Source organism: Macaca nemestrina, chromosome 8 (assembly GCF_043159975.1).
Source record: "Macaca nemestrina isolate mMacNem1 chromosome 8, mMacNem.hap1, whole genome shotgun sequence".
Classification (NCBI taxonomy): Eukaryota; Metazoa; Chordata; class Mammalia; order Primates; family Cercopithecidae; genus Macaca; species Macaca nemestrina.
In genome coordinates, this window is record NC_092132.1 from 14,331,175 (window position 1) to 14,355,619 (window position 24,445).

Below are 24,445 nucleotides of genomic sequence, written 5' to 3' on the forward strand. Positions count from 1 at the left end.
TCCATCACCACTGCCATGAATTTGGTCTAAGTTACCTTCATCTCTTGCCTGAATGATTACATTAACCATTTAATTCCTTTTATTCTTCATTTCCTCTATATTAGCCATTTCATTGAATCTACTCTTTTCTGTATTTCAGTTGAAATTATGTTGAAAAAAATCTAAATGTGATCATTTCTCTGATCTCCAAGCCAAACACTTTAGTTGCTTCTGGTAACTCTCGAGATAAACACCCAGCAAGGCCCAGCATGTCTCCATCCCCTCACCCCACTCCACTCCACTGCATTTGACTGGACACTAGCCATGATCCTTCTTTTGGTTTCTCAAACATGCTGTGCCCTCTCCAATCAGGCCTTTGCACATACTGCTCTCTTCTATTAGAATGGTATTCCACAACCATTAGCACACACATAAACACATTTGTACATGCTCACACACACACCCTTCAATTAACTGCTCATCTAAGTTCATCCTTTCACTTTGGACTCTCAATGAACCATTTGTGTCTCTTTCACATAACTTGTTACAGATGTAGTTGTATAATTATTTCTATGCTTATTTGATTACTAACTCAACTCTCCCACCAGACCACAAAGTCATCGTGTCTTGCTTTGTCTGTTCACCAGTGTTCTCTATCTATTGCTGTGCTTGGCACTAGAAACGGTTACAGGAATTATGAGTCGTAGCTTTATAGCTACTTTATTTTCTGTTAAATGTTACACGAAGATAAATTTTTAATGAAGAGGAAGATTAAAGGAAGAATGTGTAAATTGTGTATCTCTACTCACCCATTTTTCCTGAAACCAAGAAAACCATATGAACATTTCTGTTGGCAAAAGTCAACATTGTAATTACTAAATCAAAGGTAGACAATTCCAATGTCTCCCATAAAACAGTTTCAAATCTTCCATAAATCTATGCAAATAGAGAGCATGTTAATACATGTCAATATATACTTTAATATAGTTTAATATTTAAAAAAACAGTAATACAATAAAGGTTTAATTTTCAAATGTACAATATTATATACTCTCTCACTTCACAATTATTACTTGTAGAACAGTGAACTGAAAAGACAAGGATCAGTTACATCAAGTTCATAGTTACAGAACTCCTACAACAAATATATTGAGGCCCTATATAAACCAGGTGTTATTCTAGGTGCTGGGATTATTGTATTGAACAAAAGAGACAAAAGGCATATCATCATAAAGCTCATATCTAAGTGAAATAGATAGACAATAAACAAGATAAGTTAATGAAATATATAGAAAATGAAATAATGATGAGTCCTAAGAAAGAAAAAATAAATAAAACAGGAAAGGAGCATGATATGGTTTGGCTGTTTCCCCACCCAAATCTCACCTTGAATTGTAATAATCCCCACATGTCAAGGGCAGGGCCAGGTGGAGATAATTGAATCATAGAGGCAGTTTCCCCCATACTGTTCTCCTGTTAGTGAATAAGTCTCACGAGATCTGATGGTTCTATAAACATGAGTTCCCCTGCACAAGCCTCTCTTGCCTGCCGCCATGGAAGATGAACTTTTGCTCTTCCTTTGTCTTCTGCCATGATTGTGAGGGCTCCCAGCCATGTGGAACTGTGAATCCATTAAGCCTCTTTCCTTTATTAATTACCCAGCCTCAGATATGTCTTTATTAACAGCATGAGAAGAGGCTAATACAGAGCACATGAAATGAGAGGCCAGGAGCATGTGATCACTGAGATATGGGCATAAGGGGAGGTCTCCACAAGAGGGTAACTTTTGCATAAAGACCTCAAGAAACTGGGGTGCATTCATTATTGCTTATTCATTCAATTATCTACAATTATTTATAAACTGGGCTGTTTTAATGTCTGAAACTGTCTGTTTTTACTATCCACTTGCTTATAAAGCATCATTTATGAACAAATAGATTTATTCACATATTTTTTGTGGGCCTTAGCGTATGTCCTGGGTGCTCCCAAGGGATTATGTTGCTCACTAAGCACCACTTTTCCCACATGTCATAACCCAAAGACATCCAGGAGAATGGTGCAAACTGTTGGTACATCTACCATTCTGGGGTCTGGAGGACAGTGGCCCTCTTCTCACAGCTCCACTAGATGGTGCCCCAGTAGGGACTCAGTGTGGGGGTCCGACCCCACATTTCCCTGCTGCACTGCCCTAGCAGAGGTTCTCCATGAATGCCCCGTCCCTGTAGCAAACTTCTGCCTGAGAATCCAGGCATTTCCATACATCTTCTGAAATACAGAAGGCAGAGGTTCCCAAACCCCAATTCTTAACTTCTACGTACTTGCAGACTCAACACCATGTGGAAGCTGCCAAGACTTGGGCCTTGCACCCTCTGAAACCACAGCCTGAGCTCTACATTGGCCCCTTTCAGCCACATCTGGAGCTGCTGGGACACAGAGCACCAAGTCCCTAGGCCACACATAGTATGGGGACCCTGGGCCTGGCCCATGAAACCATTTTCTCCTAGGCCTCTGGGTCTGTGATGGAAAGTGTTGCCATGAAGACCTCTGACATACCCTGGAGAAATTTTCCCCATTGTGTTGGGGATTAACATTCAGCTCCTTGTTAGTTATGCAAATTTCTGCAGGCAGCTTGAATTTCTCCTCAGAAAATTGGATTTTCTTCTCTATCACATTATCAGGCTGCAAATTTTCCAAACTTTTATTCTCTGCTTCCCTTATAAAACCAAATGACTTTAACAACACCCAAGTCATCTCTTGAATGCTTTTCTGCTTTAAAATTTCTTCCCCCAGATACCCTAAATCATTTCTCTTAAGTTCAAATTTCCACAAATCTCTAGGGCAGCAGCAAAATGCCGCCAGTCTCTTTGCTAAAACATAACAAGAGTCACCTTTGCTCCAGTTCCCGAAAAGTTCCTCATCTCCATCTGAGACCATCTCAGCCAGGAACTTATTGTCCATGTCATTATCAGCATTTTGGTCAAAGTCATTCAACAAGTCTCTAGGGAGTTCCAAACTTTCTCACATTTTCCTGTCTTCTTCTGAGCCCTCCAGACTGTTCCAACCTCTGCCTGTTACCCAGTTCCAAAGTTGCTTCCACATTTTGGGGTATCTTTTCAGCAGTGCCCCACTCCCAGTACCGATTTATTATATTTATCTGTTTTCATGCTACTGGTAAAGATATACCTGAGACTGGGTAATTTATACAGGAAAAAAGGTTTAATTGGACTTACAGTTCCACATGGCTGGGGAAGCCTCACGATCATGGCAGAAAGCAAGGAGGAGCACATCACATCTTACATGGATGGCTGCAGGCAAAGAGAGAATGAGAGCCAAGTGAAAGGGTTTTTTCCTGATCAAATCATCAAATCTAGTGAGACTTATTCACTACCATGAGAACAGTAAGGAAGAAATCACCCTGGCCGGGCGCGGTGGCTCAAGCCTGTAATCCCAGCACTTTGGGAGGCCGAGGCGGGTGGATCACGAGGTCAGGAGATCGAGACTATCCTGGCTAACATGGTGAAACCCCGTCTCTACTAAAAATACAAAAAACTAGCCGGGCGTGGTGGCGGGCGCCTGTAGTCTCAGCTACTTGGGAGGCTGAGGCGGGAGAATGGCGTGAACCCGGGAGACGGAGCTTGCAGTGAGCCGAGATCACGCCACTGCACTCCAGCCTGGGAGACACAGCGAGACTCCGTCTCAAAAAAAAAAAAAAAAAAAAAAAAAAAAAAAAAAAAAAAGAAATCACCCCTATGATTCAATTATCTCCCACTGGGTCCCTCCCACAACATGTGGGAATTATGCGAGTACAATTTAAGATGAGATTTTGATGGGGTCAGAGCCAAACCATACCACAAGGCATTATTCTGGGCCTTGGATACAAAAAGATGACCTCAAAGAGCTCCGAGTTTACCAACTGGTATATAAGCAGACAGGTGCCATGTGGTGTAATAAATGCTGTGAGACAGATCTGAGCAAAGGAACATGCTATTGGAGGTAGTGACTAATCCCCTTCACCATGGAAATGAGATTTACCCTAAAATTTGAAGGTGAGTAGGAGTCCATGTGCAAACCACAGGAAATGACAATGGAGAAAGGATATTTAAGGACAGAAGAGTAGTAGCACACGTTGTAGTAACCTGTGCTCAGTTTAACACAATAAATAGCCCACGATCTCCTGCTCAGAGTAGAGGATGTGTGGATAGACAAGTCTATCTCTCATTACAGGATCCTAGAGTGTGTTGGGGGTGGGAGAAGAAAACAAGGGTTAGCCAAGCAGAGCTGCGCTTTTCCATTCAAAGATACAAATCTAGTTCCACAGATTTTTTTTTTTTTTTTTTTTTTTTGAGGCAAGGTCTTTCTCTGTTGCCCAGGCTGAAGTGCAGTAGCACAAACACAGCTCATTGCAGTCTCGACCTCCCTGGCTCAAACGATCCTCCTACCTCAGCCTCCCAAGTATCTGGGACTATAGGCACATGCCACCATGCCTGGCTAATTTTTAAATTTTTTGTAGAGATGAGGTCTTAACATGTTGCCCAAGCTAGTCTCAAACTCCTGTGCTCAAGCATTCTTCCCAGCTCAGCCACCCAAAGTGCTGGGATTTACAGGCCTTAGCAACCACACTCGGCCTGGCTCCACACATTTAACTTCAGATGAATTGCATTTAATAACTACTTCCCTAGGCATTTCTTCACATCAGAAAATCTGATGCAGCGTCCACGTGTCTGAAAAGCAGCTGAGTTCCACAAAAGGAAACCCACTATGGGTCTTCTTAGATTGCAATTGTAAAGTTTCTTAATTTTTCATTTAAAAAATGTTTTTAGTTTGCATAATGTGTGGTAGCAACAATTTTTGGCACCATTTGACATATTTTCATTGATTTCTTTTAACTGTACTATTCTGTTTTATTTTTGTTTTATTTTTATTTTAAGGATTCAATTAAGTAATCATTGAGTATCACGTGTATGTTTTGTTTAACTGTAGATGTAATTGTGCACCTCTAATTTCAGTGGTAACTACATTTTCAATTTCTGAAAATGGGGCTTGGAGGGATTTTTTTTTAGGAACGGCTTTCTCTGATAAGGTGAAGGGGAAGCTTCCAACTGGCTCTGAGGTCTGATAGACTAGATACTGGCCCTTCTTTGCTGTATAACCTTGAGAAACTACTTCTCCGAGCCTTCGTTTTCTCATTTGTTAATCTACGATGAGTTATTTCTGCCATGGAGTTATGTGGAATGTCACATGAAATTATGCATGAATCTCTTAACTCAGTCCCTGGCCCACAGTAGTTGCTTCAGAGCCAACTAGATGGTAGCTCTGAAGTAAGACTGCTTATGTTTACATGCCATTCTGGGAGCCTGTCAGTCTCTACCTGTAAAATCTCCCTCTAGGATCTTGGCTGTCTTACTCTCTTGTATCTATATATCTCCCATATCTAGAAATGAACTGACATGGAGTATGTTCTCAATAAATATTTGTTAAATGAATAAATATAATATTTGAACCCTCACCCATTTTTCAGGAACCCTCCTTAGAAACTCCTCCCTCATCTTCCTTAATGAACAATGGTTCTTTCCTCCTCTGATGCTTTGTTGCATGCTGTTAGCTCCAATCATAGGAATAGCCCACGTGCTGCCTTAATTTATAATTTTCTGAAGAGCCATGTGGATCAGATAAGAGGTGATTAGAATACATTATGCAGGAAGTGCAGTCGTTAGAGATATTTTGGGAGTCAGGAGAATTTGGTTCCAATTCTTTGCTATTTATGATCTAGGTCCTCATGTTGCTAGGTAATCAGTTTACTATAACCATGTTTTTGTTTTGTTTGGGAAATAACCTGTTTTGTGGAACTATAGTAAAGGTTGAGTATAATAATGTGCTTAGTAGTGCTTGCCACAGGATAAGCCAGCATTTCTCAATCCTACCTGAGTATCCCAAAAACCTAAGGAGTTTTTAAAAACCCCACCTGCTTGACCATTTTTTTCAGAGTCCAATTCAGTAGGTCTGGGCGAGGTCAGGGCAGCTGTGCTTTTATGACCCTTCAAAACATTCTGAGGAATGGTCAGAGTACAGAATCCATGGGATAGCCTCATAAATATATCCATGGACTTGCATTTCAGGGAGGAACATCTTCTTAACTAGGTCCTGTGAATGAATACCTTTCTTGTGTCTCTCTTCAGTTCCCATGTCTTCCCTACACTTGGATCATTTTATTTGCTGCATCACCACCTTTTTATCTCCTGTGCCATTCTCTTCCTAACATACATTCTTCCATTTTTCTCATTCTGGTTATTAAAACATCACTGTAATACAACACTAGTTGTATGATTTGCAACACTAGTAAGGATGATTTGCAGTCAAACACTTTTACAAATTGACCGTGGGGTCCAGGAGTGTGTGCGGGTTGTGTATTACAGCTCTATTGCTTCCCTTACAAGTGCAGATGCAGTGGCATCTTAATTAAACATCCCCAGCCATTGACAGAGCACTAGTGCCCCTCAAAGCTGTGATTAGCACCTACTCCCACCCAGCAGCAATTGAGAGAACAGGGCCACAAGTACCTGGGAAGTTGACAAATAGCACAAATGAACACAAAATGGACATGATGTTGGGGCATTTGCAGAAAACATGCCTCTTAGTCCTGCGATGGGATAGCACTCAAGAGAAGAAAGGGCTTCATCATATGTCGTTCAATGGGCACTTCATTAATAAAGCCTTTTGCATGAGAGGCAGGGTTAAGTAGAGGTGAGAGGAGGGAGAAGGATGTGATGCCAGGCCCCTCACATATTTTATCGCATTGAATTCTCACAGCAACCCGTTGAACTAGATGATATTAGTGCTATTAATACTTGCCAAATTAGGAAACTAAGGCACAGAAAGATGAGGTAGTTTGCCTAATGCCACATGAATATCCAATGATAGAGTCGGAATCTAAACTTCTCCATCAGACTCAATCCAAGACTTTTCCCATCTCACCAAGAATCCCAGCAAGGAATAACAAGGGAAAGGACTGCATCCTGCAACTGCCGCTTGATTAACTGTTCAGGTTGTGCAGGTAACTTAATCTCTCCTGGACTCAGTCTGTCCATTATATGAAAATGATTATTTCTGCAAGCTGATTGTCAGGGTTTCGAGAGAAACACATGAAAGAATGAATGGTGACAATGCTTAATACCCATAAATAACTACAAAGATATGAGGAACTGTGGTGATTAGAATGTGCCTGTCTTAAACTCAATTTGACACTATAGTAAACCATAGACTGAGAGAAATTTTAACTCTCTACAGTGATATGCCTCAACTAGATACTTCCACATGACCTATTATGATCATATCAATGATAATTACCCTATTTTCTGTTATTCAACTAAAAGTATTAAACTTCATCTATCACAGTAAACCATGTAACCAAGTAAACCATGTGTCAGAAGCCAGCCTCTTGCCTAGTTTCCACAACACAAGGACTTTTTAGAATTCAATTCATGTTGCTAGTTAACCCATTCCTTTGCTTTTATGTACAGTGGTGATCACAATAGAAAGAATATTATTGTCTGGTGTTAGGAACCCACTTTCTGGCTGCGTGCGTCTCACTTCCTCTCATCTTTGATAAAGAGCTAGTGCCTTGTAAGCCTGGTTTCTTTTGTATGTTCCCTGTTTCTATAAGTGTGGCTCACTCTCCCAGGCAACCAAATTCAAAACTAGCTGTCACGATGGGCACACCCTCTTTCTTTCCTGCCATCTAGGTTGCCAGTTCTATGAATCTTACCTCACCTGGACATTCCAGGAGCTTCCCCACCTAGTCCTTCTGTCTCCAGCCTTGGCTCCTCCCCAGAACACATTCTCCAAATCCCAGTCAAAGTGATCTTTTAAAACATGAATCCACTTATGTCACTCTGCTGCTTAGTACCATTTAGTGGCTTTCAGTTGTAGTTGGAATTAAACGCAAACATCGTATGCTCACCTGCAAGATCTAGCTACACCTCCAACCTCATTGCTATCACCACCTTCCAGCCACACCATTGCTCTTTTCTGCCTCAGGATATTTGTAGTTATTATTTTTAATTCCTGGATGTCTCCTTGCACTACACAGGACTGACTCCTTCCAAATTTTCAGGTCTCAATTTTAAATATCAATTCCTTGGTAAGGTCATTCTTAATCCCTGATATGAATCTCTGTCATCAACCATTGTACTCTCTCATCATGACCTGTTTTTGCATGGCACTCATCACATTTTGTGAATGTGTGTAGGTATCTTTGGGTATGTAATACTTAATGTATCTTCCTTATTAGAATGCAAGCTCCACCGTAGTCAGAACCACATCCATTTGGCTCACCAGTATATATCCAACATCCAGCAGAGTGCCTGCAAGTAATAAGTACTCAATAAATAGTTGTCATATTCATAGAATGGTATGAAATTATCAACTCCAAAGGAAGTTCATCCAAAAGTCCCATGACTTCTCCACCCTCCACCCTCCCATCTGAGACTCGCTGGTCAGCCTAACAGGACTGTCCCTTTTCATTTGTTCCAGGAGCGGCTCGTGCTTTCTGTGCTCCCCCGGTTTGTTGTCCTGGAAATGATCAACGACATGACCAATGTGGAAGACGAGCACCTGCAGCACCAGTTCCATCGGATCTACATCCATCGCTATGAGAATGTCAGGTGAGAAACGCAACACCCTTGCCCCGGCTCTCGGCGTGATCCATGTGTGTTTGGGTGCTCTCCTCGCACTTCCGTGACTTCTGTCTGCCTGAGTGTCAACACCTTTCCTCATTTGGTTGATTAATTCATTACCTAGTGATTATTCATCAGAGAGTTCTACATTTCCAAATTAAGGCTGGAGAAGAATGTCACAGAATAAAATTATACTCGCTCGTTGACCTACTGCCTAGCTCTCCTATAGTAGGCACGTCTGTCTTTACATTTTGAGTGGGAAAGGCAAACACCTTTTAAACTATGATAAGAAAAATAATCACAGAATGTAATTTGGGGGTTTCAGTTGTGATCACATACATCTCCTCCTTGTATTTATCATAAGTGTGTTTAAAACAATACAAAAGAATGACAGTTTATTTTCCTTTGCAAACATATTTTTAGTCAACCATCCATCTATCCATCCACCCATCCATCCATCCATGTATCTTCCCACTCACTCCCCCATTCATGCATCAGTGCCCTCTCCGTGCCCAGCACAACACTGGACACCGTGGCATGTAATGAAAATCAAAGGGTGAACTCCATGGTGAGGCAGACCAGCTTTAAAATCCCAATTCTGCCTATTCCTTATTTGTGATCTTGGGAAATTTATTTACCTGAATCTCAAAATTCTTCTCAGTAAAATGAGCATCTCTTAGCCACTTTGCAGAGTTTTTATGTGGATCACATAAGTGAAGATTAATACAAAATATACAACAGGCAGAGTTAAGCAAGTAGTAGAGCATTTAGTATATTGTAGTTCATTTCAGACATGTTTCCTAGTTGCAGTCAAAAGAATCCAACCATGACTGATTTAAAAGAAATGTATTGGCTGGGCGTGGTGGCTCATGCCTGTAATCCCAGCACTTTGGGAGGCCAAGGTGGGCGGATCACGAGGTCAAGAGATTGAGACCATCCTGGCCAACATGGTGAAACCCCATCTCTACTAAAAATACAAAAATTAGCTCGGTGTGGTGGTGCATGCCTATAGTCCCAGCTACTCAGGAGGCTGAGGCAGGAGAATCGCTTGAACCCGGGAGGCAGAGGTTGCAGTGAACTGCGATCATGCCACTGAACTCCAGCCTGGCAACAGAGCAAGACTTCATTTCAAAAAAAAAAAAAAAAGGAAATGTATTGAAAGGTTATGTCACAGATTACAGAATAATTAGGGAAGAATGGAGAAGTGCATGGGGGAAATGGGCCAGGGGAAATGGGCCAGAATGAAGCAAGGCCACAGAGTGAAAGGCATAGGCAAAATCAAGCCAGAGCACTGGGCCAGCTGGCAGTTGGCAGTAGCCACTGCCAACTGTCTCTGACCAGTCCATTGCTTGTGCAATCAACCCTGACCCCTGACACGGCATGCCACCACTGCAGTTCCTCCTGCAGCCCCAGAAACTGATATTGCTGTCTTTGCTCTGCCCTGACTTCCTGCTCCTGCTGCTTCTTTGCATCTCAAGTTAAAGCCTGGAGCAGATGGGTCTGATTGGCTGAGCCCAGTCATTTTCTTCAAGTGCCTGGAAAGCAAGTCTCTGGCATTTTCAGCTTATACAGTGGAACTGTATTTCCCACCCACCAAATATCATAAGGTAAAAATTTCCCAAACATAGAGTCAGAGTCCTTACATTAAGCAACTTCAAAAATGACAAACCTATTCTCATAGTTCCTTTCTTCCTAATGTCAGTAGGACAGAGGACAACTTTGCACTTACCAGCATCTGTAGGTGTTCCATTCCTGGCATGCAGGAACACACATTTTGAAATTCAGTAGAGAGCATGATTCTAACACAACCCTTCAGGGGCATAGCAGGATAGGTCATTCCCAGGGTCTTGTCCAAGATTTGAGCTACACTGAGTTAGATGCTTGAGTTTGCAAAACAGTCCTTTGTCAAACAGCAATTCCAGTAAGAGCTGTGCCCCAGATCTAGGAATTGGTCCCACACATAATAAGAACTCTTCAATACTAGTTCTAAGACAATAGGCACCTATTAATCATAATAGAGTATGGGGTTTGATTATTAAGCAGGCAACAAATGCCAGGAGATCATAAAAGGCGGAAAATCTGGGGCAAGGAGGTGGTGGAGGGTGGGGAGAGGGAGATAGGTAGAGAAACCTTCCTGGCAGAGATGATGATTCTTCTTGACTTTATTTGAGACGAAGTCAGCCAAGTGAAAAACACAAATACATGAATTCTGAGCAAAAGCGTCAGCAGAAGTGAAGGCAGAGCCATGGTCCATGCAGAGAATCATAGTTGGTGTTCCATGTTCCTTCCCTGGTGGCAAAATGGCTTGACCATAAATGCAGATCCAGAGAAAGCAGAAATTGCATGAATATTTGGGGGAAAAATAAATAAATATTTAATTACATATTCAGCTATAAATATATACGAATCATATAAATACATAAATAAAATATGTGGCATCTGATGAAAGTGCCTGTCACCATGGAGAAAGAAGGAGCGAAAAATACCTTTTAAAAGAAATACAGGGAAAATGCAACAAGCCCGTGCGGACACCCACATGCTCAGGTGCCTTAAGTGCAATAAACATGTTCGGCGGCTTGCTTTTTGCAGGAATCCTTTTTCAGTGCTCCCATCACTCCTGAGCAGCTAGTTTCTTCTGCCCCCACCCCTCCAACCCCACCCATTTATTTTAAGTCATCGAACTGAGTTCTTGCGCTGGAGACCCTTTTCCAGAAGTTCATGCCACAGTACATTAAAATTTCGTTTTCTGCCCTCCGTGTCTCTGCATTTTCAGAGCCGTTACTAGGGGGAGGAGAACTGAAGCAGAAACCAGCCGCCGGCCCGGTTGCTCCCGGGCTATTCTCAGAGCAGCGTGGCGAGATGCCCGCGGCTCCCGGGGTTTCGGGAAGATGAACTCAGCTCCGGGCGGCGGGGCGTCTCCTGCCCACTGCGAGGCTGCAGGGTGCTAAAATAAGACCGGAGCCTTGAAAGCAGAGGAGGACGGTCCCTAGCCCAAGTCGGAGAACGAAGCCAACTGGCTACTCCACCCCCTTCCCCAACCCCCAAAGCAACCCCGCTGTGGTGTTGGGAGCATTTTTGAAATCATTTCCAAACCCGTCACCCTCTTCATGGTAAACTGCCTGGTGCATTCTTTCTTCTCCCTTGCCTTTTTTTGGGGGGGGTCGGGGGGTCGTTTGTTTGTTTAATTTTGAAGACTCTTTACTAAAAAAGTGCTGTACACTTCTAAGTCTTGACTTATATTTCATACCACTGTTTACCTTCATCAGGAAAGGGTATGATTAAAGGCGCCACGCTTGGGGGCATTCCTGTGCCCACGTGGGCTGGGGTAGCCACACCCTTGGCGAGACTTCGGCTCCATCACCTCACCTCTGTGAGCCTCCGTTTCCCAATCCAAAAGCTGGGCTCTTTTGAACGCTCAAGTTGATTTCAGCTATCAACCTCTGAGACTTCTCCAGGTTCACCTGAGGATCCACCTGGCCACCAGCTTTTTACTGGAAGCCATTCAGGCTCTCCACCCCACCTACCCAATTCTATTTATCTTTCCTGTCTTTTCTCCCCAGATACTTAAGACACTTCTTGTATTCATTAGGATAATGCTATCTGCTCTTTCAAATACCCTTCCAATTTCAGTGATTTTTAACGCAATCAAATTTATTCACACAAGTGTTCACTGCTGATATTACTGGTCAGTGGGTGATTCGGGGACAAAGGCTCCTTTGTTTTGTAACTACCATCCCTTGGGCCTCAAAGTTCCCAGAATTTGGTTATTGGAAGGGGAAGCACAGAGTACTCACACCTACTTTTTTTTTTTTTTTTTTTTTTTTTTTTTTTTTTTTTTACCACCTTAACCTGAAAATGACATATGTCATTTCTGCTCAGATTCCATTAGGGAGAATCAATTCCAGGTGCCTGCCTAGAAACAAAGTGGGCTGGGAATGGTGCCTCTGGCTCAATGGCCTTTCCTAGTGACAGGTGGATTGACTATGCAAACAGAGGCATGGATTTGGTGGGCAGTCATCCTTCTCTGTCATGGTTCTTTTTGCTATTTCCTATTGGCCCTGCCAACTCCATTTCATGTACATTTGCACATTTGCTGACACAGATTTTGTGGGTCTGTCTGGGAGACACCTTTGTCTTTATCTCGCCCTGTGCCATGGTAGACATTTTAGTGAACCATTGTCAAGGATCAGAAAAATCCTCATTTTTAGACTCTTGCTAAGTCTGTTCGCTTTCTTGACTGGCTGTTAATTTCCAGCCAGCCCTGTCAACATGTATGATCACTACATCTGTCCTGTAGACTAGAGTTTCGCGAACAAGCAAAATGCAATTGAATGGACCTAGAGAACTTTATGGCCTTCTAGATCCATCCGTGTGGCAGTTAAGCACTTCCAGATTTGTAAAAACTTCACAAAGACATTATATACCCTTCATTTATTGAGAATTATGCAATGATTTGCAAGTTATCTTCTTATGTAGTCCTACAGAGTAGCTTTAATGACCTTTACTTTATTATCAAGAAAAATGGAAGCTCAGAGAGGTTAAGTAACTTTCCCAAGAACACACAGTTATGATATTGGAACACTGAACACATCTGAAACTTAGTGAGAGGAGTCTACACGGGGACCATGTTCCTAATGATTCTATTGAACTCTGCAAAGGCTTCCTTGGGGATTCTATTTAAAGAGTGACTATTAGGTAACATGACGTATTTTTAGCCAAATAAACAACTTATGTAACCAAATTAGAGTTGAAAATTACTATGGCCGCTTGGTATATTCATCCTGGAAAGCTGCAAATTTATGCCAAGAATCAAAAGACTTGATGATCTGAGCCCAACACCAGGGGTGGCAGAACAAGCAATGGAATGAGAACAAGGGCCCTGGTTTCTGCCTCTGATCTTTTATTCAATAAATCCTTATTGTACAACTATGACTTACACCAGTGCTTCTGAGTCTTAAATGTGCACCCAAATCATCTATGGCTCAATTAAAGCAGATTGTGGTACAGTGGGTCTGGAGAGGTGGCTTGAGAGTCTACATTTCTAACAGTGTTTCATGAGATGCCACTGGGGGCCATGACCATGCTTTGAGGAAGGAGGACTTAATTCTGAATGTTTCTGTTGATTGGACTAAGGAAACATGTAATACGGCCAACTGTGTGCTGGGCAGGTGGGATACAAAGGTGACTTCATTCTTGTTCTTCAGCTAATAGATGGAGCACACTTAGCCACATATGATTGTGCTATGGAGAGTTAAGTGTTATAACAGAGAGGGGTGCCAACAGGGCAAGAAGCTCGAGTTGGGGATAACTGGCTATGCTTGGGCAAGTCTCCAGAGAGGTATAGACTCTTAACATGATTTTAACACCTGAGGGGGCTTTGAAGGACAAGTCAGATTTTAATAGGTAGCGAAAGGGGGAAAAAGCTATACCAGGGATCAGGTGTAGCATGTACAAAGATACAGGTGCATAATGTACAGTGGGATCAAAAGACCTGGAGAAGTTTGATGATATTGGAACACTGAAGATATGTGAAACTTTTATGATCTTAGCTCTCAGGGAATCCATTTGTTTTTTCAGTAAGCTGTGAGCTTTATAAAGGCTGGGATGATGCTATCATCTGCTCACTACTTTATCTCCACTGCCTGGTGTATAGTAGTCATTTAATTAATAAGCCGTTGAATGAATAAATAAATTGGCATTTATTTATTCTATGCCATTCTTGCCATAGACAGATGGATACTAGTAGCTTGGGGCTTATGGATTCATAAAGGTAATGTGCTAAACCAAGTGATCTAAGAGCCTGTCCACTTCCCACCTGTCATAGCAATGACTTTTCTTGCTTCAAAAGTAACATAGTTGAGCAAAAAAGAGTATGGATGCCAGAGCCAGGCTTCCTGGTTCAAATTCTAGTTCTTCATGATTATGGGCAAGATACTTAGGCCTCAGTTCCATAAAATGGAGAAGATCATGATAGGTTCTCCCTCATAGGTTACATGGAATAAATAAGTGAATACATGTAGGGCTGCCAGAGCAATACCAAGTCCACAGTCAATACTCTGTAAGTGTTGCTGCCTTCTGGAAGTTCAGGCTTCATCAACAGTTAGGAATGCTTTTAGCTACAAGTGAAACATAATCCAATGAAGGGCCATATTATTTTCTACCTCTGTTACCTCTCTCTTCTCTTTCTCTCTCAAATATAACATGCAATTATAGTATAATTTTGTAAAATGATAACAAAAGCTAACACATTTAAGGAGCATTTACTATGCTGGCAATTGCCAGATGATGTGCTAAATGCTACCCACTAATGAGGCAAGTATGACAGTTATCTCCGGTTTACAGAGCTAGGGCTTACAGAAGTTCAGGAAGCTGCCCAAGGTCATAAAATTCATAAGTGGTGAGCTAAGATTTGAACCCAGATCTATCTAGACTCAAATTCTGTGCATATGACCATATGCTATGCCACCACAGAACTGTAGAAGACAATGGTAGTATAGTCACTCTGCCAAAGGTAGCTTTCTAAACTGAAAATCTATTGGCATCATGTCCATGCTTAAATCCCATTCACTAGCTTTCCATCACTTTCAGGACAAAGTCTACATTCTTCATCCTGGTTTACCAGCCCCTTCTCCATCATTGCCCAACCCATATTTCTGACCTCATCTCTCTCTTCTTTCTAGCCTCCTTGCTCAGTGATGCCTTCTGACTGGCTGCCCTTGAATTACTGCAGAACCTTGTTATATATATACTCATTCTTCCACCAGATCCTAGAATGTACTGTTCTCTCTGCTCACAGCATCCATCCTCCTAGTCACTTTGCTCATCACATTCTTCAAGAACCAGCTGAGACTTCGCTCTACTGGGAGACTCCTGATCCCTTTGTGGCTGATCACCCCCCAATATGTCCTTCAATCACAGCGATCATCACCCTGCACTGTTTCCATTTTTCTCTTTGTCTTTCCAGCTCCATTCCTCAGACTCAGTGTCCTGAGGACAGGCACTAGGTCTTATATATCATTTAATCTAATTTTCTAGCCCAGTGCCTAGCTGATCACATAGTAAATATATAAATATTTGCTGAAAGAATGACCCATTCAATAATTAACTAAAGCAATAGATCTAAGGATTCCTAATGATTTCATGAATGGACTTTGCAGAAGGTATAAATCTCTTTCAAAAAAATTTTGAATGCTTGTGCATTTTGGGGAGAGATAATCCATAGTCTATGTCAAATTCTTAAAAAGGTTTGTAACGGAGATGAATTTTAAGAATGACTGAACACATGTGGTGACTGATGTAAGTCAGCACATTCCACAATGTCCTCTAGCCCAATTACCTATTTCATTAAAAGTAAATTACACTCATAGGCTGATTGTAAGACTTGTCATTATTTTAGGCAACACTAAGAAAACATGTAAAAAGCTTGACACGCTGCTAAGGTGATCAATTGTAAGACACACCTCACTTTCAAAGAGGATGAAAAATGAGAAATGATCAAATATGGTATCCTGTTTTGTGTCCCATCTTTCCTTTCAGAGGTCACTGAGATGGCATGGTAAGATGATTGGAGCAATGTCCCTCAGTGCAATTCAGCCAAATGGACAATCCCAGCTCTGCCATGTGCCACTAGTGAGATGTTGGGCAATTCTCCTTGCCTCTCTGAGCCTCAGTTTCCTCATGGACTGAATGGAGGGAACTGTGCTTGCCCCACAGAGTAACTGTATGGTTTAACTAAGAGAGTACCTGGCTTTTAGAAGGCTTTTGGAAGCTGCTCTGTCCCTTGTACCAGGCCATATGCATAGAACAAGACCTCACCTAACTGAAATCTTTAGTAATGTGAGAGTTTTAGGAAATTAATTATTCTGCCTGAAGTCTCCCAGATTTGCCATCTATTGTCATAATTTTTGAGAAATGCCTATTTACCTGCCATTTTGGGTAGAGTACCTGTCATTGGGTTCAAGATGATGAGGTTTTGGGTTCTGCCCCTGCCCCTTGTGACTGTTTTACTCTGTGTTCATTGCCCCTTGTGACTGTTTTACTCTGTGTTCATTGCATGTGCATTGCTGTTCGTTGTGAAAATATAGAGATAATTCATAAAGTTTCATCTTGCTTTTCACAAGAAATTGATATCTTCATGGTGACAAATTCTCTTTTGGGTTGTTTGCATTGCTCACTCTACACAGCACTGCACAGGACAAAAGGGCTTCCTGTTGTCACCTTGTCCTTCCTGAGCTCCTGGGTGGACTCTCTGCTGAGATATTTATTAAATACTGAGACATTCCTCCTGACTCTCATGGCAGCGAGAGCTAAAATCTCAGACCACAAAGACAGTTTATCTATTGGGAGGATGTTGATGTGTATCCCAAGGTGGATTAAAATATTAATATGTTTTCTCCCCCCACCCCCACCCTCTTCCCTGTGTTTAGTATTCTTTTTGCAGATGTTAAAGGATTTACCAACCTCTCCACGACCTTGTCTGCTCAGGAGCTGGTCAGGATGCTCAACGAGCTCTTTGCCAGATTTGATCGACTGGCCCATGTGAGTTGAATTTAATTCCCTCCTAGTCTTTTGCAGGAGTGAGGGACTGCATATGGAATAAGGAAAGAGAAGGATTCAGCCTTCTTCCCCAAAGTCATTACCATTCTGCATCCTGTCCCTAGGCATGGACCCTGACCCTCTCACTTTCTGGGGACTGATGTTAGCTGTTTACAGGTCTCAGGCGGAAGATTTGTCAGATTAATTTTCTCAATTGAGAGACAGCTGGTTGAGTGACAATCAAACCCAAGTCCCTTTTATCTGCTTTCCACACCCCTATCATTGCTTCCCCTTGCACGTGGCCAGGTGCCATCCAGCTGCAGCTTCAGTGCTCATGCATGCAGCAATGACAGCCTGCAGTTTTCCAGCCAACCCTGACCATCTGGGATGAATTAGCACATTCTCAAAAACCAGTAATCTGCTGGGCCATCCCACCACCATTTTGATCAACCTAACTTAAGAGCTTTGTTTTTAGCCAGCAAGACAGTGTCTTCATTTTCCAGTAGGCTTGATCAGAGCTAAGCTAGAAAACAGATTAAAGGAGATGGACATTTGCTATCAAAACACAGATTCATAGTCCTAAATCCACTTGAGTTACAAAGTAATATCATTGTCACACTGTACTTTAGAGTGGGCTTTGGGTTCAAATAGACATCTTAATTTCCTGTTTGGTAAAGTGTGTATGTTAGTGCCAACCTCAGAGAGCTGTAATGAGAATTAAATAACACCACATCAAGGGGGAGTTCATTTTTAGAACGTCAAAATGTCCTCTTTTAAGACTGCCTCACTCTATGGGAGATACATTCATACTTGCATTTAAGCACCTACTAGGTATTGTACATGCTGCTATGTGTTAGGAATATGAGAATCATGAAAACACACCTCCTCCTTTCCTAGAATTGAGTCTAGTTAGGGATTCATAAATAGGTAAGGAATATAAAATGTGCCATGTCTTATGAGGAGGGTCAGTCTGGGGGCCATGGAAACACAGAGGCAACACATGACCTTTAGATGAGAGAAGGCTTCTTGAAGAAAGTGACTCTTAAGCCGAGTCTTAAAAAGGATGTAAATAATACAATAGAATACTGTCCAGCAATAAAAATAGAATTATCCACTCTTATGTGCAACATCAATGAATCTCAAGTGCAGTATGCCAAGTGAAAGAAGCCAGATACAAAAGGCTAGGTATTTTATGACTCCATTTACAAGACATCCTATAAAAGGTACAATTACAGAGGCAGAAAACAGATAAGTAGCTGCAAGGAGGGCTGGGAATGGAGTAAGCATATGGATAGCAATGGAGCATGGGGTGGGGTGATTTGGGGGATTACATAGCTGCTTTATATTTTTATTATGGTGGTTGTTTCCATCACTCTTTACAGTATTGTCGAGAGAGGGCATGGAGCCCCACAGTCAGACAGACATGAGTTTGACTTTGTCAAAAAGGTGATTTTATTATACATAATTTATATACTAATTAGCAAGGCAAAGAAATCAGAGCAGGATATTTTATGCAGAGGAGAAAACCAGCATAAAGATGTTGCTCTGCATATGTGAAGAAACCAGAAGAGATTGCTAGAGGATACAGTTCAGGGTAGGAAGTAGTGGAGATGAGGCTAGAAAGGCAGGCAGGGACTTGTCAAGCAACCGTAGTATGAATTTCAGCTACTGAACAGCTACTAGCTAGGAGACTGACAGGGACAGAGGAGGAAGTGGAAACTGAGGTATCCTCCTAATAGGAGGGTTGGTTTTAGCTGGAGGGCTGGGGGCTGGGGAAAAACATGTATACCATTTCCTTTTATTGTTGCATCAGTGGTGGTTGGTATCAGTTACACATAGCTATTCCATTTCCTATTATGGTTCTGATATTTTTTATCAAAGATGCCAAGATGAACAAAAATGGCCATCCAAAGTCCACTGGCAGATGTGATTAAGGTCCGTTTCTGGTGTCACAGTAAACTCTGCTGACCCAGAGAAAGAGAAAAGGTACTTTGTCAGGTACTGTGCGAGACTCTGAAAAGGCAAAACCCATCCTTCCCCTCAAGAAGCTCAGAGTCTGGCAAGGGAAAAACCACATGTGAATGCATAGCAGCCTCCATGGAGAGGGCAAGAAGACTAGGCTTCCAGGGTGCTGTGTGTTTGACGAGAAGAGGCTGTCCTAGGAGACTTCAACCTTATCTACAGTTTCATTTTTACTAGGACAATATATTCATGTACCACTTATGTGATTACAATTAGATAAAATACTATAAAATTTGTTGGGATTTCTAACTTTTTTAAAAAGTACATTGATAGCACTAATGTTTTTGCTTTGAAAGTCTTTTCTTTTTCATTTTTATTGAGTTTTTCTGCTTATTAAAGTTACACGTGTTCATTATATTAAAATTCAAACATCGAAGATGTACACAATGCAAAGTACACATCCCTGTAATTCTACCCCATGAACAATATAACCATCTTTGATCATTTGGTGCATTCATCTCCTAATTTTTATCTACTGTCTGTATGTGCAGTTTCATAAACTCTTGGGAATTTTCCAAGATTTTGATAATGTCAAAGTCATCAAGACAGGAGGAAAGCATTGCAATAAGGCCAACTCAATAAAATTTTCAAGAAGATCCTCACTCTACTTTATTTTTCTTTTTGAATATTTTTTTCCAAAGCACTCTGGCTTCCTGCATGTGAACTTTTCAAGGTAGTTTCTGGTACAAATAAGTTATTTGGATATTACTGTCAAGTCATCTGACAGCTCATAGTATTTGATCAGAAAAATGTATCTGCAAATTGACAGACCTTGACAGATAAGAATCCAGGCCTTTAATATATTATATATATTACATACATTTTATTTTTATATATAAAATAATTTTATATAATATATATGCATATATACAACCATGTATTTGGGATCCAAAGAGTTTCAAGGAGGCTACCAGCTCCACCTTTTGTTGGAAGAACAACAAACCCTGGACATGAACATCATCACATCGTTATTCAATGTCAGCCTCAGAAAAGTAATCAACTATTTTACACAATCTCCTTCTAAAACACACTTTTGTCAGGAGACCTACCATTCTGGACTTTGCCATAATTCCTGCAGTTTTGACAAGAGAGAGCATGGAGCCCCACAATCGGACGAACACGGGTTTGAATTCTTCTTCTGCCTCCTACTTGCCATGTGGCCTTTCCCTCAAGCCTGCTGTTCCCATCTGTAAAATGGCACGTGACTCAGAAAGTGGTCCTGAAGACTAAATGACATAAGTGTAATGTATTTAGCACATTGCCTGGCACATTGTATGTGCTCAGCGACTATTAGCTCCTGTCCCCACTTAGATTTTTTCCAAAGTGCTTTCACCTCTGTTCTCAGGGAGAGATCACAGATTCAGAGTTGGTGAGGGTGATGTCCAGCCCAGGATGTTACTGTTACCTAGCTCCTCTGTAGCACAGAAAGCTTCCCCTCTCTCCACTGAGATTTTTGTATCTGTAAAACAGATGTGACTTTACCTGCTCTGCCATGTTCAGAGTTTTATTGTGAAGCTCAACGAAAAAAGATAAGGAGCAGCATGTTGAACATTGAGAAAGCTACTTCCGGGTGTCAGTTGTCATTGTCATTGTTAAGTGACGGCCAAGCTTACTCTGTTATGTATTAAGGACAAGATAGATTATTTTGGCACTTGTCACATATGAGGAATTGAAACCCACATACAGTGGCTTCAGTATCTTATCCAAGGTCAAACAGTAGGTAAATTTGCCTGGAATGCAGATGTCAGATTCTTAGACCAAAGTAATTTTTGTTATGCCCCTTTCCCTCATCCCTCCCTGTAGCAAACAGGCAACAGGCCAATCCATGCATCTGGTTTTGATGGCACCAGGCTTTCTTTCACATACCAACCCAATGACCCAAAAGACCATTTGCGGATGAAGTCACCAATTCCTGCCTTCCAGTCTCAGTGCTCGGATCTGCAAAATCAGAATAAGATATTGGAACACTGGTTCTCAAATTCTGCTTCATACACACAAACTGGAAATTTTAAACTTGTGGGCATAAGATTTTAAAAATGATAAGAGCAATGTAGTGAGTTTTCATAATGTTACATTTATTTAGGTAAAAAGAAAACCTTGCCTTTATTCTGAGGATATGTCCTTTATAAGTGATGGGGATAGTAGATAGTATTTGGATTGCTGTTTTTGGTGTTTGGTGATGGATTGTTCATATTTTCTTGACAAAAAAAAAAATGTACTCTACAACATCCCTGAACCCTCTGATTTCTTTTTTCATAACAGTCCCACTAACTCCACAAATCTGGGCACTGCTAGCATCAATGAACAAGAAACTTTCTAAGTTCCATTCTGATCATGACACTCTCAAGGCCTTAGAATAAATAACTGAAGGCCTTAAGCTTCTTTTATTTGATCAATCAGACCTCATTGTCACCTGTCTTGCAAAATTAGCTGCATTGAAGCAGCCAGTAGACAGGAGCTCTGGTCTCCTAAAAATAATCCTGGGATGGCTGTACATGCTGTCAGAGTTCTGAAGATTGCATCTGGGCCCATTTGGGAACGTTGACAAGTCTCCAGAAATCTGACAGGGAAGTTCCACAGACAGTTCTGATTCTCTTTTCCCTGTCTAATATTTGTTTTTCTTGGGATAGTATATTTACTTATCCATTACCCAAACATAATGTCCAACTCCTGGTGAGATTGGGAAACCAACACAGTGCTTTACAGCTTGCTACTACAAGGGCATCAACAGTACTGTTGGTTTCTCAGTGGGCACTTTTTATCAATAACTCCCCTTCTCCAGCTCTGGGGCCCTGCTTTTCCCACACAGCTGTAGAACCATAAGCCTTTAGGACTTCAGATCTAGAAGGCATCTCAGAGGTCATTCAGTCCCAACAATCTGCCCAAGGAAACCAAGAGGAAACGTCACTTGTCTATGATGAAAAACAGATATGTGAAGGAGCCCAGCCTGGAGTCCAAGTCTTCATTATAGAAAGAGGCAATATTAATTGAGTGCCCCATCTGCCAGGCCCTGTACTGAGCTTTCACTTGCATCATCTCACTCAGCCCTCACAGTGGCACAATGGGACAGGCCCTATGATTATCCCCATTTTATAGATGAGGCACCTGAAGCCCAGAGGTTGGGTAATTTACCCAAAGACTCACCGAAAACACGGAGGGGGTATCTGAGGTTTGATCCTGTGCAGTGTGACTCCTAAACCAGTGCTCTTGGCTCGCCATGCTATACTACCTTAAGTTCTCTTTCTTCTAGAACCTATAACATCTAGCTGCTTCCTATCCAATATAAAAGTGTGCATTACTTTCTTAACCCTTGTTGTTCTTTGAAATTTTGTAAGAGTTGTGTCTTTAAGATTGGAAATCCGCCAAACTAACAACTACTTCTCACCTGTGAAATGGAGGAAAAACAACCCACCTTAGAGGGTTGTTGTGAGGATTAACTGTGTTTTATTTATAGAGCATAATAGGAGCTATTATTAGTCATCTTTGTGTTAGGGCCAATGTTTGCCTTATTATAGATGTCCAGTTGATTTTTAATTTTTTTCAATGAACAAACATATAAATTAATACATGAATAAAAGGATATATAAGAAGACTCAGTTCCTCTTCATAAAGTGCCAGTGTCCTTGCTGGAAAGGAACTTTATCAAGTTGAAGTAATAGGATTCCCTAAGTGATGTACATTTTTAAGTGCTTATTATTAAGCTAAAGACTGATGAAAGCTGTTAATTCACAGCTGCTTCTGAGAAGAGAGACATTGTTTGGGGCTGAATTTGTAGGAGATACTATGATCACTCTGTCAGGCCTGGCCAAGTGATAGGTGTACAGACCATAGAGCTAGTAGATAGCAAAGCTTGGATATAACCATGTAGCTTTTGAATTCAAAATCCAATTTTTTTATGATTCCACTCTACATCTGGGTCCTTCAAACCCCCATTTAGGTTACACCTCAAATATTTTAGAAAGACAGAAGTGTATTTCAAAGGTAGGTGCTCCTTACCCCAAATTGCAGACCACCTAGTCCTGCCTCTTTCTCAACCTTTCTGAAGAACTGATCCTTCTGCTGACATAGACTCTTCCCTCTTATCCTGTTCCTTCCAGGAGCATCACTGCCTTCGTATTAAAATTCTGGGGGACTGCTACTACTGCGTGTCTGGACTTCCTGAGCCCCGCCAGGACCATGCCCACTGCTGTGTTGAAATGGGTCTCAGCATGATCAAAACCATCAGGTAATTTGTGATCCCCTCCATGTTACCTGGGTCTTCAGTGTGCATGATCACACGCCACTCCATCTACCCTTTGTGGTAAATCATATATATGGTGAAAGGCAGAACCCTTTGACTTATTTCACAAAAACCGTGTGGCCCTTAGCTCTCCCGTATAAACCAATGAACCTGTTAGCGTCATTGTTTTCCGAGTTTACCTCACTTTTAATTATTTGTGCTACAAGTTTGTATTACAAATGCCCTTGTGGAGATTCAGCAAGGAACAAGATGAGCATAGTCCTTACCTTCAGGGATGTTACAATGCAGAGGGAGAGATGAATGAATGAATAGAAAATTTCAATGCAGAACACTAAGCTTCGTGATAAATCAAATTCAAATGCTTGGGAAAAATAGAGGAGGAAGTTAATTCAATGTGGGATGTTGGGGAAGGCTTTCCAGAATAGAAATGTCTAAGCTGTTGACTGAAAGGTGGGTAGACATTGACAGGATCCTGGAGGTGGAGAGGAGAGTTTTCAAGAGAGGATGGACATGTACAGAAACCAGGATGTGCTTCAATGGCTACCGTGAAGCCTGGGGTGGAAAGAGTAGTGACAGATAGACTGTAGGCTGGCAGCAGCCAGAGCCCATATGACCTTCTCAGTCATGTTAAGGAGTTACACATTATCCTATGGCCAATAGGAAATTACTAGAAGACTTCCACCAGGCTTGGCTTCATGGATGTGTGCCAAGTGCTTTTGGTTTTGTTCAGCATATCTGACAAATAGATGATGGATCAAGGAAGAAGGAATTATTGGGGTTGAGGACTCTGGAACTAGGCTGTGTGTGACTTTCAGACAGAACCTTAGTATTGTCAGCACTCCTCCTGGGGTCCAAACTGATTGCAAAGCCTCTAAGTGTCATGTCCTCACAAAGCCACAGCAAAAGCAGTAACAAGAGGATGCATAGGCAGAAACACACACACACACACACACACACACACACACACACACACATATGTCAGTGCTTGGGTGACTAA

The 24,445-nt window shown here is 41.6% G+C and overlaps 1 protein-coding gene across 3 annotated transcripts in view; it reads left to right on the plus strand.

The window, feature by feature from the left end:
* Nucleotides 1-24,445, plus strand: part of LOC105492815 (adenylate cyclase 8) — a 268,639-nt gene that overhangs the window by 92,572 nt on the left and 151,622 nt on the right. For all 3 annotated transcript variants that reach the window (XM_011760072.2, XM_011760073.3, XM_011760074.3), the window contains exons 3-5: nucleotides 8,509-8,639; nucleotides 17,078-17,189; nucleotides 23,306-23,433. In XM_011760072.2, the coding sequence (XP_011758374.2) occupies nucleotides 8,509-8,639; nucleotides 17,078-17,189; nucleotides 23,306-23,433 (371 nt within the window). The remainder of the gene's footprint in view (nucleotides 1-8,508; nucleotides 8,640-17,077; nucleotides 17,190-23,305; nucleotides 23,434-24,445) is intronic.